Source organism: Ovis aries, chromosome 16 (genome assembly GCF_016772045.2).
Source record: "Ovis aries strain OAR_USU_Benz2616 breed Rambouillet chromosome 16, ARS-UI_Ramb_v3.0, whole genome shotgun sequence".
Classification (NCBI taxonomy): Eukaryota; Metazoa; Chordata; class Mammalia; order Artiodactyla; family Bovidae; genus Ovis; species Ovis aries.
Window position 1 is genome coordinate 9,374,001 of NC_056069.1, and position 16,296 is coordinate 9,390,296.

The 16,296-nt window shown below is 42.9% G+C and overlaps 1 protein-coding gene across 4 annotated transcripts in view; it reads right to left on the reverse strand.

The window, feature by feature from the left end:
• Positions 1-1,490: 1,490 nt before the first annotated feature.
• Positions 1,491-16,296, reverse strand: part of PTCD2 (pentatricopeptide repeat domain 2) — a 31,639-nt gene continuing 16,833 nt past the window's right edge. For 3 of the 4 annotated variants that reach the window (XM_012096780.3, XM_042233694.1, XM_042233695.2), the window contains 3 exons: positions 12,570-12,644; positions 5,311-5,424; positions 1,491-2,496 (listed from right to left, as the gene is read on the reverse strand). In XM_012096780.3, the coding sequence (XP_011952170.2) occupies positions 2,272-2,496; positions 5,311-5,424; positions 12,570-12,644 (414 nt within the window). In that variant the 3' untranslated portion in view covers positions 1,491-2,271. Of the gene's footprint in view, positions 5,425-12,569; positions 12,645-16,296 lie in introns of all 4 variants that reach the window. The other variant, XM_060400324.1, reaches the window with a different exon arrangement.

Sequence of the window (16,296 nt, forward strand, 5' to 3'; positions counted from 1 at the left end):
TGGGGGAGAAGATTTCTGTCCATCAAATATTCTCATTAATAGAATAAGTACATGCTTTAGGCAGATTGGGCTTCCCAGTTGGCACTAAATACTGGAAAGTATGTGGATGCTTTAGGTAAACTATTGATCACAGAGAAACACTGTTTTTCAAAGAAACTACCGTTTTAAAGAAATGGTCACTGTATACTGAGCATACTTTTTTTTTTTTTAAGTCTTCAGAGTCCTCAATTATTTTGATGTAGAACATTATACACACCAGTTACCTCAGTATTGAGTTGCCCATCAGTAAGACTTCTGGGAAGAGGTCAAAGAGCCCGGTTTCAGAGTCCACAGAAAACCACAGCCACCGGCGACTCAAAGCAACAAGGCTAAGGAAGGTCATGGCTCCTATTCATTGTTCACAAAATTCTTCTTTTTTTTTTTTTTTTGGCTAATGAATAGTTGTTAGCTAACAACCAAGGCCACATTCACCCAGGGCATTTTAATGTTCTCCATGGATGCTGGAGAAGATAAAAGATAAGTTGAGGGACAGGAAGCATGCCCTATTATTTCCCAAGACTTTGAAGACAGAGAAATTCAAATGCTTTTCTCTTTTACAAAATACCAGACTCATGTAAGATGTAATTAAGATTCTATGAAGGCAGAGAATTTTCTTTAAATGAAGCTTATGCTTCACAGAGCATAGGCTAAAGAAATTCTTTTGATATTTCTAAATAGGAGGAGGAACTCATGTGTTTATATATATAGTTCTTCAGCTAGGTGCAAAACTCTGAATGTAGTCATAACAGTTAACGGTTATACAGCACTTACTTTGTGCAGGCAAAACTGTTTGCTTTGCCTTTATTACCTCATTCCATCCTCACAGCAAGTCTACGGGGTGGTGCTACTATTATCCCTGTTTAACACACAAGGAGAGTGAGGGGAAACCCTGGCCGCACGGTGAGTCAGGGAGCCCCCAACGCCCGGGCTCTGTTGAGCCCCTTCTTTCTTCTCTGAGACACAGTGTGGCACAGCGGGGCGGGCAGCAGACTAGGAATCTGGATTTTAATCTCGGCTCTACCTGAGACTACTTATGCCAGTTTGGACGAGTCATTTCCTCGACCTGAAGGGGAAACTTAGAAGATTCCTCCTACTCTGAGAACTTCTGGTTCTGTGAACAGTTCTCGCCTCAGAATAACATCAAGTGAGAGTTAGCCCTGGTTTTAGAGGCAGCACTGAATAGGGAGTCTGCAGCGCTCCAGGAAGATGGCTGGGAGGTCGCAGCACCGTGGAGCCCTCAGGAAAGGCATGACCCCTCAGGGGCTGGGCTGCAAACCTTCCAGAGACAGGTCTCTGCAGGGAAGCTCTGACCTGCTGTCATGATGTATCCATTTAAAAAATAAAAATAAAGCATCCAAGGAGAGAAAAGAGAAAACCATTAACAAATGAGACAAACTATAGGACCAAGTATTATGGCTTATATAGAGAACTGAAGAATACAGAGAGCGATATGAGGTTATATTGACTTTTATTTTGAAAAGCACCTAGATTGCCAATGACCAAAGTGATAACCATCTGAATTTTGGCTTATTATCAGTTCTGAGAGTTAAATTCTGGTTTTGTTTGTCCTGCTGAAAAAACAAAACGTTTTCTCAGGACACTTTCAATTTCTTAATTTTTGAAAAAAACTTGACCCTACTGAACCTTGAAGTGAAAATTTCAAAACAGTATGCAGAGTGACATAGGCACTATTATTTTACAGCTAGAAAAATGAGGGCTCTGGTGTCTTGTCCAGGGTCACAGGTAACAATGACAGAAGCAGTGAGAAAATCCTGGACTGTTTTCCAGGATGGTAGCGTAGGGTTTCAGACCTCCTTAATTCAGTAAGGCTATATTCTGCAAGTAATTACTCCCCTGAAAACTAGTCAGATGGCCACTTACAGTGACATTCCTTCCTGCTAGTGCTTATTGGGTTCCACGCCGGTTCTGGGAGCTGGACTGGAGCCCGTGGCCATGTTCCTTCAAGGATCCTCAGCCCTTTTCACAGAGAAGCCTCCTTCCTTCAGGAGCCAAGCTTTCCACTTCCTGTGTCTAGATCTTCATGGCGGCACAAAATATGAATGTCTCAAGGCAGCATGCCAGCACTCAGTGAACTTGGAAATTCAAGGAGGAGACCAAGTGTTGATTCGTATAGTGTCCACTGGAATACAATGCCTGATTTCCTAGGAAGCCAGTGAGTCACTGAAGGCAGACCCCCTCCAACTCAGACCCACAGGAAGTTTGCACCCAGGGTTACTCAGCCCACAGGGACTGGCTGAGTGGCTGGAAGGTCCGACGGCTGACTGTCCTCTTGTTTAACAGCACTGTGTGGGACTGCCTGTCGCTGGGGGTGTGGCAGAGCAGGGCATCCAAAGTGTATGCGGTGACCTGTCCATTTGTGTGCAGTTTCTTGTTAAGCTCATCAAATTTGGCCAGGAGAGTGGGCACATCCTTCACTTTTTCCCTCACTTTGACCAGCTGAAAAAAAGCAAGAAGAGTGTATAGTTACATCCCTGCAAGACTTCTTCCTGTTCTTTTTATCCTCCAAGAAGCAGAGATATACATGCCAAAATAAAGTAGAGTGTGCACTGAAGTGGTAAAAATGAGGATACTGGGGCAGAGGCATGATGACGATAAGGGATCCCACAAGCGTCAGACAACATTCGGATTAGTACTCGAAAACCATCCCTGATATTTTATAAAAGGGGGAGAGGTTCAAGTGGCGCACACTACACAGTGAAACATACCAAGGAAAGGAGGGCAAGAGTGTGGAATCGGGTGTGTCCAATTTAACGGTAAGAGCAGGAGGCAGGGCCAGATGATGTACGGCTTTCTAGCTCGTGATAAGTTTTTTGGAATTATTCTAAAAGCCATCAGAGGGTCCAAACGAGGACCTATCTGATGCGGATTTAAAAAGGCTGTATGGAGAACTAGAGGTACAAGGATGTGGGGACTAATCCAAGGGTGCCCATCATCAGGCAGGTGATGGTTTAGACTAAGAGATGTATAGAAAAGATGGAGAAGTAGACGTAAATATTAGAAATCTGTTTTGGAGATTAAACTGAAAGGATTTATTGTTGAAGGGGAGAGGGAGGCATCAGCGATAGCTTTCCAGTTTGGGCTTTAGTAACCTGGTGGTGGGGGTGGTCACTGTCTGATATGGGGAAGACGGGAGGGTGAGATTTAGGGAGGGAAGACCTAGAGCTGTGTTTCAGGCAAAACTGAGGTGTCTGCCAGACATCCAGGGTCTGAGGCATGGGGGCAAGGTCTAGACCAGGGGTGTGAATATTAGCATCGTAAGTATATGAATGGGATTTAAGTCTGTAGAAATGGGTGAACTCAGAATTAGAATGTGAAACTACCTTCTGAACAAAATCACCATTTTACTTACTTTAGTTCTCTTTAATGATATAACAACATTCTTGATATTTAGAACTAGCTCAAAAGCTGCTGGAGTTTTAGGGATCAATTCAGTTCTCAAGCAGATCCCCAGTGGCCTCATAGCAACCAGGGGACACAGTGAACCAGAGGGTGAGCTTTCTAAGCCTTATAGGCTTAGAGGGGGAAAATCAGAGAAAAACCATCCGTATTTTCCAGTGTGAAGTTTGTCTAGATGCTTTGAAGTAAAGTGGAGTGAAAGTCGCTCAGTCGTGTCCGACTCTTTGCAACCCCATGGACTATACGGTCCATGGGATTGTAATCTGGGCAGCATATTGATGGGCCAGGTCTAAGGGAAGGGCTGATTAACATGAGTGCTAGTGAGAACGTGGAAGTCGTGTCAGTGCTGCACACACTTGCACACGACTGTGTATGTTAAGGCCAGCGTACATCTCTGGTCTCCCTGCTTTTCTAAACATATTCCAAAAAGGCTTAGGTAAGTCACAACCTACCAAGAGTGAAGATCTCAGATAGATCTTTACATTTAATCATGACCAGTTAGCTTCTCCACAGGCTCCCTCTGCCAGCCTTCAGCTGGGGGTGAGGGCGGGCACAGGGCTAGGACGGCCGCCGTGTGGCAGAGGGGAGGCCGCTGCCACTGTGCTCTGCTGCCAACCTGCCATCTCGGGTGCCAGCTGAGACCCAGCCAGGACCCAGCTGCCCAAGGCTGGGGAAGAGGGAGAAAAACTGTGGAGGACCAACCAACAGGTCCCTGGATTAGTCAAAACGACATCGCCAGTATCATTACCAACAAAGTGACCCCTGCCAATAATTAATGGTTTCTTTACCGTCTCTTTCCCCCTTTTAGGTTTTATATGACTAGCAATGTACAAACTACTAGTTTCACATGACTTGCGATAACTCCTCTTTAAAACAAAAGTATGACATTTGTTTCATTTTGCTCTCAGTGTTTCGAAATTGCTTTTTATTTAATTTTATTTTATAATCTTGCAAAACAGTTATATGGTTCCCTCAGTTGGTCTGTTCAGGAGCTTAGAGAAGCTTTACTCTGGTTTCATATCTGGCAGGTCTAGCACCTCTTCTTTCACAGAGTTTTCCCACCTATTCTCGCTAGTTTGCTCTTTCTACTAAACCTTAACTACAGGAAAAACCTATAGTATTTTTATTGGAATGTTACATTATCACATCAGCTTGGGAAGGGCTGACTTTATGAGCTTGCCTCTTCCTATCTAAACACCTGCCGTATCGTTTCACTTGTTTAAGTAGGGGAGTATTTTTGGTTTTGTTTTTTTTTTTCTTTTTGAGGATGAGAGATTAGAGCCTACTGTTTGCCTGTGGGATGATTCACAGCGAGGGCAAGCGATAGAGATGATGCTCAGAAGAAGGTGATACCACTTCTGGGCTCAGGCCCTGGGCGGGGTCAGAGGGGCTGGGCTCCCAGGTTCTGCAGTCGCCACAGCTTCAGGAGGGAAGACGGCGGGTGCGGGAGAGGGGCAAGGAGGTGTCAGTGGGGCAGCGGGTCTCCTCTGATTGCTTCTGTCACCTCTGCGTGACAGGAAGCAAGGTCATCAACTCAGAGTAAGGAATAGGGAGAAGGAATTGGATGCTTGAGGAGAAAGGAAAAAGAAAAACAAAAAAAGAGCTGACACTCATAACACAGTGTGGGGAAACGAACAATGTAGAAGAAACGAGTTTTCCTAGAATTTCAGAGGACACGTCGTGTTAGAGGGGAAGTCTTTGCACTCACATGTGGAAGTCTTACAGCAGGAATGACCGAGAGGCGGCCGGATTTACTAGGCTCTGTAAGGAGGCGGCCCGCAGGGTTAAGGCACCAAGTGGGCCTCTGAGAGTGCTCCTGCGCCTTCACCTGAATCCTGCAGAAACCGCACTTACCACTTCTTCTGAGAATACGTGTCTTTTCACAAATCTTGACCGATTTCCCTCTGTGGCATCCTTTAATATGTCTATTAGAGTTTCCAACATATCTGACTGGATATGGATCATAATCTGAATAAAAAGAAGAAACAAGAGAAATGAAACTGAGCCTGTAATCAGCACTGAGAAACGCGCCCTGTGAGAGAAGGAAACGGCCGCCTACTCCAGTGGTCTTGCCTGAAGAATCCCAGGGACGGCGGAGCCCGGTGGGCTGCCGTCTGTGGGGCTGCACAGAGTCGGACACGATTGAAGCGACTTAGCATGCATCCATGCATTGGAGAAGGAAATGGTAGCCCACTCCAGTGCTCCTGCCTGGAGAATCCCAGGACGGTGGAGCCTGGCGGGCTGCCATCTATGGGGTCGCAGAGTCGGACACGACTGAAAGCAACTTAGCAGTAGCAGCATGAAAGCCTATGCTTTTCATGCTATTTCCAAATCATTTGTGTGCACAGGTTCAAAAGTGCTTTGATGAATGCCCACCAGCCAAAAAACATGTTTTCCAATAGCTAATAAAAACACCACAGCTTCGGAACTTGTCCCAAGGCAGAAATGGAGAGGACAGGGATCCTGCACTCTGACACACTTGGGTCAGAACCCTGGCACTGGCAGTTATAGCTCAGTGAGTCTTGCCAGGTGTTCGATCTCTCTTTTAATATCTTTTTTTGTAAAATGAGGAAAATACCTTTACAGCTCACATTTTGTGTTACTGTGAACATTAAACATCAACATACAGGAGGTCCTCAGTAAACATTACTATGAGTTTCTTCCTATTTCCTCTGTAGTCAGAGAATATGACAATCAGACAATCTCGTAAGACTGGCTCTGGGGCAAAAGATTCCTTTACCTTTTTAACTTTTTTGGTTAGGAAATTGCAAGCATAGAGATTGTTCAAGCATAAAGTGGAAGCTGATTAAAGTCTTAATGAGGCCCTCCTATTTACATTATAGTTATCAAACTGGGTACTGTACTTGGCTTTCAAAATGATACCACTAACTACTTTCCATCATATACAATTAACATACTGGAAAAAAAGAACACATTTCCGCTGCACCCCATTACCAATGTTCATTGGTGTAATTTGAAGAATATGGTAAAGTTTAAAGAAAACGAGAATAATTCAGAATTCACCAACTAATGTTAACCATTGTTTATAATCTCATGTATTATCCTCCAAATCTATTAATTTCTCCAATTCTGCTTCTTGATCAATTATTATGAAATGAATACTTTCTCATAGCATCAGGAAGTTTTAGAAAAAAATAAAACCTCATTTCTTTAATGATGAATGCATAGCAATCCATCATATAAGTAATGCATCAAACAGAGCAATACCATCTTTATCAATAAATGTTCAGGTATTTTTAAAAATTGTTACTTTCTTAGACTTGACTCCCATAAGTGAAATTATAAAATCAAAAGGTACAAACATTTTTAAGGCTCTCTATCTTTAGGAAAGAGATTTTCTGAAAGAGATGTTCCATTTTTATACAAAAGTAGCTAAATTTTCTTACTAGTCCATTTTATAATATTGTATGCTTGCTGAACATACAATCAGGATGAGGGGTTATCTTTGGTTCTACAGAACAGAATGAAATGACCCCACAAAGCCTAACTCCAAAGGACCTGATCTAAGTTTAGTGTTCAGAACACAGGCAGAATTCTTTGTCAGGACAGAACACCCCATGGGTTTCTCACAGTCAGGTGGAAGCACTGACTGCCGTTAGTCCAGACTGTATTTTCAAGGCTCTCTGTACAACCAGCGGCGTGGGAGGACAGAGAGTGTTTAATGCAAAGCTGAGGGCAGGTATACTTACTGCCCATTTTAAGAGATTTGAGTTTTCCAAGTTCATGGTTCCTCTCTTAAAACGTAAACCCCTGTGTGTGCAAGAGACGCATGGACCTCTTCATGTTGCTCTGTGGGAACTGGGCTCAAGAAGCTGAAGCAAAGATGCTCATCCTCTGGCTGCTGCTCTTGCCCTGAGTTGCAAACCATCCTTCATCTCTTGGTGTCTCATGCTCTCTAACAGCATCCAGGAAACTGTGGCAGGCTGACTTACTAGCCTGGAAGTGGAGTAAAATCTCTAAGTCTTAATAGTTCTCAAACTGTTTTGTTAATAAAAACCAATCCCAATTTGGTTAGCAGTGGTCTGTTGGGTCAAAGCCAAGGACAAGTCTTATCTCGTTGATGCTACATCTGCAGTGGCTGGCACTGAGCAAACTCTCAATAAGAAATGAGAAAGGGAGTGTAGGTCCCCAAGCAATTTGCAAGGGTAAACCTCCTGGAGCTCATGCTAGAAACTTCCAGTGATATGCATCTGGAAGATTTCAGCTGTTCTTTCCCAGCTTCTCTCTTGCCTCCAGCAGCTATCTCTGATTCAATAGGGATTTCAAGAATGAGGTTCAGTACCTTGAACTGTATTGATGAAGGGCAACATAGATGAGGTGGTTACTGATGAAAGGCAAAGAGAAAATTTAAAGCTAGGAGCTTGTCTCAAACTGAAGTCTCAGGGTACAATTAGAAAAGCTAAATCAGGGTACAGTGCTTTGCTTTCATCTTACAGATTTCAAACAAAAGGCTAGGAAAATTGAATTAGGAAGGAGCAGGGGGAATTTTGGTTACGAAAAACTACTCAAAGAACAGTTCCTGCCCCTCTGATTTTCTGAGACCTCAAGAAATGTTAACAAGTCACTGGACACCTTTGACCAAAAAAAGGGAACAGAAGTCCTGAACATGCAGAAATTTGCATTTCTTTTTTCAAGTTTGCTATATTTGAAGTAGAATAGCATAGTGTGGTAGAGATTGCTAATTTTCTAACCAGCATCCATTTTCCTTTTTTTTTTTTTTTTTTTTGATAACTGATGCTGTCATGTATAGAACTCAAAAACTGTATTTCTCAGGTCTGTGTGCAACTAGATGTGGCCATGGGCTTAAGCTCTTGCTAGTAACATGCTACTGCCAGTTGTTGGGTGAGACATTTGGGGAAGCATTCTTTTTTTCTTTTTGGAGGATAACTGCTTTACAATAAGGGACCAACTTCTCTGTCCTCCTGCATTCTCCTATTTCTTGCTGGAACAGATGTAATGGATGGCAGTCATGTGCTTAGGATGGCAGTGTGGAGACACAGAAAGAGGTCAGGTCCCTGATGACATTATGGAACGTCATACCAGACCTATAGCGACCACCTCTGGTTTTCTACTTGGAAGAAAAGGAAAGCCTCTTATCTGCATAGACTTTTGTTATTTTTAGAGTCTGCCCTGCTTCCAATCAAATGCAATTCTTAAACATATTAAGTGAGATGATGCCACAAAGGGTTTTATAGGAAATTATAATAAGTCCTGCCTCCTTTCCTACTTGGGCAGCCTAGTAGACTTCCCATCTGAGCTAGGACTTTAGGGCGGCCTTCGTGAGTAGAGAAACAAACATTAAAACATTCACTTGTGTTAGATAAATGATAAAAGCAGTGAAATTGACCCCTTGGAAATTCCCCTGCAGAGTAATTCAGTTCCAAAAGGGGTGTAGATTTCTGCAGAGATGATTAGAATTCAAATAAAATTGGTGGAAAACTCCCCTTTGTTAGCCTCTGCTACTTTCAGACATATTTGGAAGTGAAAAGCAGTCCTCTGACATTGAGCAGCGATGCTCCAGAGGGGGCTCTGGTTCTTCTGGGATGGATGAGTTTAAGTTCAGAAAGAAGGTCAGGGTCAGCACGCATGTGCCTCGGTGAGATCGCGTGCTCCGTCAGACCTGTGTGAAACGAGCATGAGCTGGGAAATGGGAGACCAGGTCCTCTGGGCTGTATCAGCAGCAGGAGAAATTTCAGTGAACAGAAAATTAGGGTGAGGAGGAAAAATTAGGTAAGTTCAAATTCCAACTGGCAGCAAGAAAAGATTTTAGTCTAAGGCATGAATTTTTAAAGATCAGGAAAAAAAAACCAACTTCATTTATTTCTGCTGATACTGACTGAACGGACTCTCTATTCAACCTACTTGTCAGGTTTCCATTTCTGAATAGTTAACAAATCGCCCTTATGGATTCTAAGTAGATGACTCAGCCTTGGAGAAGCTAGGGCCCAATAAATTATTTTTTAAAGACCTGCTCTAATAGCAGAGACCCAAAATCTGAGAGATTTCTAAACATGAGAATGGCAACCATCTCTTTTTCACCATCCCCAAGAAGAGGAAGCAAGCTCATATTGAAATAGGAGAAATTTACAAAGGACATTGGAAGAATTGCCTGAGTGACAATTTTTAAACAAGAAAACTCTCTAAGTGTCTGGACAGTGGATATCATGACCTAGTTCATGGAGGGGATGATTCATATTCAAGATCGATTCAAGGTTTCTTGGCACATGTATTGGCTGTCTCCCCTAACCCCCTAGCTCCCCCAGGAGGAGCTGCTGGGCTGCCCTGGCTCACGACTGCACTCCCTACCATGCTCTGGATTTCTCTTCCGACTGAGATGGACACTTAGTCCTTGGCAGACTCGTGTTTTATTTCTACCACGCCTTTCTCATTTGGGGGAAAAAAAAAAAAATCATTACTAGAGTCTCATAACAACTGTGAGAGCGAGCCAAGGATTGAACAGATGAGGAATGTAAATTCAAGGACATGGAATATGTGTACCAACAGCAGATTCATTTTTTAAAATCCAGTCCTGTGTTCCCTTCCTTATGCAGGAGGAGCAGTTTGCTCCAATCCTAGATAAAAGGCACAGAGGGCTAATCTCTGTAGGTCTGGAGTGGTGGGGAAACCCTAGGCTTTGTAGTCAAACAGATTTGTTTAATTAGCTGCAAGACGAACCTAGGTAACGTCCTTACCCTTTGAATCTTCATTTTCCACATGTATAATATGGAGAAATACTGTTCTAACAATGTTCTATAAAGCAAACCAATAGATATAAGTACTTAACATGGTACCTTAGCTAAAATAAACGAAAATTCTGCCAAGCTCACTGCCTTCCATTTCTCACCAGCCCTTAATGATCTCCCCACACTAACTTCAACTCTAGGAAGAGCTACTCATGCTCCACGTAAACCTTCTCTCTCACACTCTCCTGGGTGCCTCCCCACCTGACGCTGTGAGCCGCCTGGAGCCCTAGCACTTCTGCAGCTCTCCAGCCGTGAGGTGAGTGCATCTGAAGTGCAGGCACGCTCTCAGAAGCAGATATCTACTTAGAGACCCAGAGCCATTCACATCCGGTAGTAAGCAGAGAAGGAAAAAAAAAAATCACATGTATGTCTGCTGAAAGATCTGGCTTCCTAGTCTGTTGGGCTTATTGGCTCAGATGACCTGGGATTCTGGACTCTGAACCGTTGCCATCTTGGACTCCCAGATCTGCTGCAGCTGAGAGCTTCACAGGCTGGCCCGCAGTTTCCGCTCCAGTGCCCTGTCTCAGCCAGGGCCTGCCTGCAGAAGGTGATGGCACGTTGGGCTGTCAGCACTCTTGGGTGTCGACAAGAGTGCTATTCCTCCCTCCCTGGTGCTATTCCTCCCTTGCCTTTTGCTGATGCCTCTTCTGCTTCACCACTGATGCCTTGTAAACTCAGTTCTGGGAGCTCTTTCTCCCTTTCTTATGACATTCACCAGTTTATATCAGATCCATTACCAGGTTTTACAGATGACCTCTTAACTGAGCATTGACACTCATCCCTGCTCGGGGCTCATGCCCTTTGCTAACCACAAGATCTCTGTTAGGGTATTTTTCTAATATTTAGTCTCTTCCCTTCTAAACCTACCTCTTTCTCTTTTTTCAAGGCAGGTTCTCTGCTATCACTGTCTCCATCTTTCTGGTTCCCTAGATTCATCTTTCCCTCCTGTGTAAGCATTCTGATGGTCAGATATATGGTCTTCTTATCTCAGACTTCTTGCTGGAACTTGTTACCCAAAGTTTACCATAAAGGCTTATCTAGTCCTTTTCTTGAAAGTCATCTGGGCACGGGTCTGGGGATGACATTTGAGGGTAATTATGAGCAGAACTAAAAGCATGGACGCTTGGAGTTCTGCCCAATTCCTATTCATAGGTCCTAGGATTTGTTACAAATAAATAATCCTTTTTATTTAACATATTTCATTTTAAACAAATCCTACTGGTATTAGCAAACATCATTGAACACTGACTATATGCCATGCACTAAGTGTGCTGTGGTAATTACTCTATATGCATTATTTATTCAGTTCTCATAATAACAGAAGGTATTATTACTAGTGTTATTTCAGACAAAAGGAAAAATGGGGTCCATAGAGGTTAAGTACCTTTGACTAAGGAATCAGAGCTAGGAGGAGAACTAACAAACTAACCTGCAAACTAGAACCCTCAGCAAAATTAATCTCCCAACAGAGAATGCCCTTTCCCCTCCCTCCCTCCAGCCCACAGCCCTGTCCTCCTTCAGAACCTGCTCAGCACTTCTCTCCTCCCCAGGCTTTAGCTCCTGCTGGCTGGCCCTTCCCTCCCCAGCCTGGAATACCACTCTGGCTAGGACCTGCGATCCCAGCTCAGGGCATCTTGGTGTTCACACATTTCTGTCCTTCTGACAATGTTTTCCTCATCTTGGTCTCTTGATGTTTCAGGAGACTGTAAGTTCTAGGGGCTTTTTTTTCAACTCCCCACAACACAAATGTAGTCAGCATATAAGCAGGGCCTCAACAGGGCCTGGCTGAGTGGGTGCTGTGTGTGTCTTTAATGACAGGAGAGTCTCTTAGTCTTTTCATTGCCCCAAGAAGGTGAGGATGACTCACTGGGTAGACAGGCCACGGTAGGCTGGCAAAGTAAGAATGAGAATAGCGAGCATTTACTGAGTGTTTACCAGGTTAGACACTACTTTATGCACTGCGGATATGCTGGCTCCGTGAGTCGGGTACCATGGATAGGAGGTAGTCAGCATGCAGGCTCTTCTTAGAGTCTCAGTGAAGAGACTGCAGAGCCCATCCCGTCTCTAAACCGACAGCCTTCTGTAGTCCTGTGTTACACCTGAAGCATTTAGCCACCTCTTTGATGAGCATGTCTGTGTTCCCCACCTATTTCTAAACAACTGGAAGCTCATGTTGACGCCTCTCACAGGGCTCTACTATAACTTTCACACAGTGATTGATAAATGAACAGAATGAATAAAGACCTTGGGAGATCAAAAGTCATTTGTTGTACACAGACAAAAAACAAAAACAAAAACCCTTTTATTACATTTCAAGCCTTACTTTAAAACCATAAACAAGTTACTTACATTTAAATTAGTGCAGATTATGCTTTCTGGGTTCATGATTTGAGAAAAAATGGATATAGCTTTTGCCACCTGGTTCTAGAAGGAAGAAAAACAAGTCAGACCCTCAAGTCATATAAACATTACTCTGCTGTAATAAAGATGATTTAAAGATGTCAAAATAGTCCTATCCATGGTGCCCCAGGGTTTTGAAGTCCACAGAGAAAAGAATGTTTTCTAGTAATCAAAAATGAACATTCTGTAAAATGTTTCCACTGTGGCATATTTCTTAATGTATTAACAACCTGCCTGAGTTCCACTTTTTAGGATGGAGGCATAAAGTTGGCATGTCCCCTCTCTCATTGGAATGAGCTCTCAAAAAAAAAAAAAAAAAGCAAGTTTGAGAAATAGAAATGCAAACCCATTTTTGGCCTAATTAGAACACAGCAGAAACCTCAAACCAAAGAAGAGGTTTGCATTGCCAAAAACATTGGAGGTAGAGCTTGGGTGAGCTCTGGACGGAGGAGTAAGAGGAGGAAATGGCTGCATATCCCAGAAGAAGCACAGAGTTGACCTCAAAAGCGAGGGCACAGCTAGAAGTACTCACTTTCTCCTTACAACGGTGGTAGGAGGGTTTAGGACTAGTAGCAAGACCTCTGGATCCCTTTGATGGCAGATGTGAGGCTAACTAAGAATTTACACAGATCAATGGAATAAGATAGAAACCCCAGAAATAAACCCATGCACCTATGGGTATCTTATTTTTGACAAAGGAGGCAAGAATATACAATGGGGCAAAGACAGCCTCTTCAATAAATGATGACACTCGACAGCTATGTGTAAAAGAATGAAATCAGAACACTTCCTGACACCATACACAAAGATAAACTCAAAATGGATGAAAGGCCTAAACGTGAGACCAGAAACTATAAAACTCTTAGAGGAAAACATAGGCAGGACACTCGATGACATAAATCAAAGCAAGATCCTTTAAGATCCACCTCCTAGAGTAATGGAAATAAAAACAGAAGTAAACAAGTGGGACCTGATTAAACTTAAAAGCTTTTGCACAGCAAAGGAAAACTATAAGCAAGGTGAAAAGACAACCCTCAGAATGGGAGAAAATAATAGCAAATGAAACAACTGACAAAAGATTAATTTCCAAAATATACAGGCAGCTCATACAACTCAATACCAGAAAAACAAACAACCCAATCAAAAAGTGGGAAAAAGACTTACACAGACATTTCCCCAAAGAAGACATACAGATGGCTAACAAACACATGAAAAGATGCTCAACATTGCTTATTATTCAGTTCAGTTCAGTCGCTCAGTCGTGTCCGACTCTTTGCGACCCCGTGAATCGCAGCACGCCAGGCCTCCCTGTCCATCACCAACTCCCGGAGTTCACTCAGATTCACGTCCATCGAGTCAGTGATGCCATCCAGCCATCTCATCCTCTGTTGTCCCCTTCTCCTCCTGCCCCTAATCCCTCCCAGATCAAAGTCTTTTCCAATGAGTCAACTCTTTGCATGAGGTGGCCAAAGTACTGGAGTTTCAGCTTTAGCATCATTCCTTCCAAAAAATCCCAGGGCTGATCTCCTTCAGAATGGACTGGTTGGATCTCCTTGCAGTCCAAGGGACTCTCAAGAGTCTTCTCCAACACCACAGTTCAAAAGCATCAGTTCTTTGTTGCTCAGCCTTCTTAACAGTCCAACTCTCACATCCATACATGACCACTGGAAAAACCATAGCCTTGACTAGACGGACCTTAGTCAGCAAAGTAATATCTCTGCTTTTGAATATGCTGTCGAGGTTGGTCATAACTATCCTTCCAAGGAATAAGTGTCTTTTAATTTCATGGCTGCAGTCACCATCTGCAGTGATTTTGGAGCCCCAAAAAATAAAGTCTGACACTGTTTCCACTGTTTCCCCATCTATTTCCCATGAAGTGATGGGACCGGATGCCATGATCTTCACTTTTTGAATGTTGAGTTTTAACCAAGTTTTTTCACTCTCCTCTTTCACTTTCATCAAGAGGCTTTTAGTTCCTCTTCACTTTCTGCCATAAGGGTGGTATCATCTGCATATCTGAGGTTATTGATATTTCTCCCGGCAATCCTGATTCCAGCTTGTGCTTCTTCCAGTCCAGCGTTTCTCATGATGTACTCTGCATATAAGTTAAATAAGCAGGGTGACAATATACAGCCTTGATGTACTCCTTTTCCTATTTGGAACCAGTCTGTGGTTCCATGTCCAGTTCTAACTGTTTCTTCCTGACCTGCATACAGATTTCTCAAGAGGCAGGTAAGGTAGTCTGGTATTCCCATCTCTTTCAGAATTTTCCATGGTTTATTGTGATCCACACAGTCAAAGGCTTTGGCATAGTAAATAAAGCAGAAATAGATGTTTTTCTGGAACTCTCTTGCTTTTTCCATGATCCAGTGGATGTTGGCAATTTGATCTCTGGTTCCTCTGACTTTTCTAAAACCAGCTTGAACATCAGGAAGTTCACGGTTCATGTATCGCTGAAGCCTGGCTTGGAGAATTTTGAGCATTACTTTACTAGCATGTGAGATGAGTGCAACTGTGCAGTAGTTTGAGCATTCTTTGGCATTGCCTTTCTTTGGGATTGGAATGAAAATTGACCTTTTCCAGTCCTGTGGCCACTGCTGAGTTTTCCAAGTTTGCTGGCATATTGAGTGCAGCACTTTCACAGCATCATCTTTCAGGATTTGAAATAGCTCAACTGGAATGCCATCACCTCCACTAGCTTTGTTCGTAGTGATGCTTTCTAAGGCCCACTTGACTTCACATTCCAGGATGTCTGGCTCTAGATGAGTGATCACATCATTGTGATTATCCAGGTCATGAAGATATTTTTTGTACAGTTCTTCTGTGTATTCTTGCCACCTCTTCTTAATATCTTCTGCTTTTGTTAGGTCCAGCCCATTTCTGTCCTTTATTGAGCCCATCTTTGCATGAAATGTTCCCTTGGTATCTCTAATTTTCTTGAAGAGATCTCTAGTCTTTCCCATTCTGTTGTTTTCCTCTATTTCTTTGCATTGATCGCTGATGAAGGCTTTCTTATCTCTTCTTGCTATTCTTTGGAACTCTGCATTCAGATGCTTATATCTTTCCTTTTCTCCTTTGCTTTTCGCTTCGCTTCTTTTCACAGCTAATTTGTAAGGTCTCCCCAGACAGCCATTTTGCCTTTATGCATTTCTTTTCCATGGGGATGGTCTTGATTCCTGTCTCCTGTACAATGTCACGAACCTCATTCTACAGTTCATCAGGCACTCTATCTAGGCCCTTAAATCTATTTTTCACTTCCACTGTATAATCATAAGGGATTTGATTTAGGTCATACCTGAATGGTCTAGTGGTTTTCCCTACTTTCTTCAATTTAAGTCTGAATTTGGTAATAAGGAGTTCATGATCTGAGCCACAGTCAGCACCTGGTCTTGTTTTTGTTGACTGTATAGAGCTTCTCCATCTTTGGCTGCAAAGAATATAATCAATCTGATTTCAGTGTTGACCATCTGGTGATGTCCATGTGCTCATTATAGAGAAATGCAAATCAAAATTACAATGAGATATCACCTCACACTGGTCAGAATGGCCCTCATCAAAAAATCTACAAACAATAAATGCTTTAAAGGGTGTGGAGAAAGGGAACACTCTTGCACTGTTGGTGGGAATGTAAATTGATACAGCCACTATGGAAGATGGTATGGAGATTCCTTAAAAA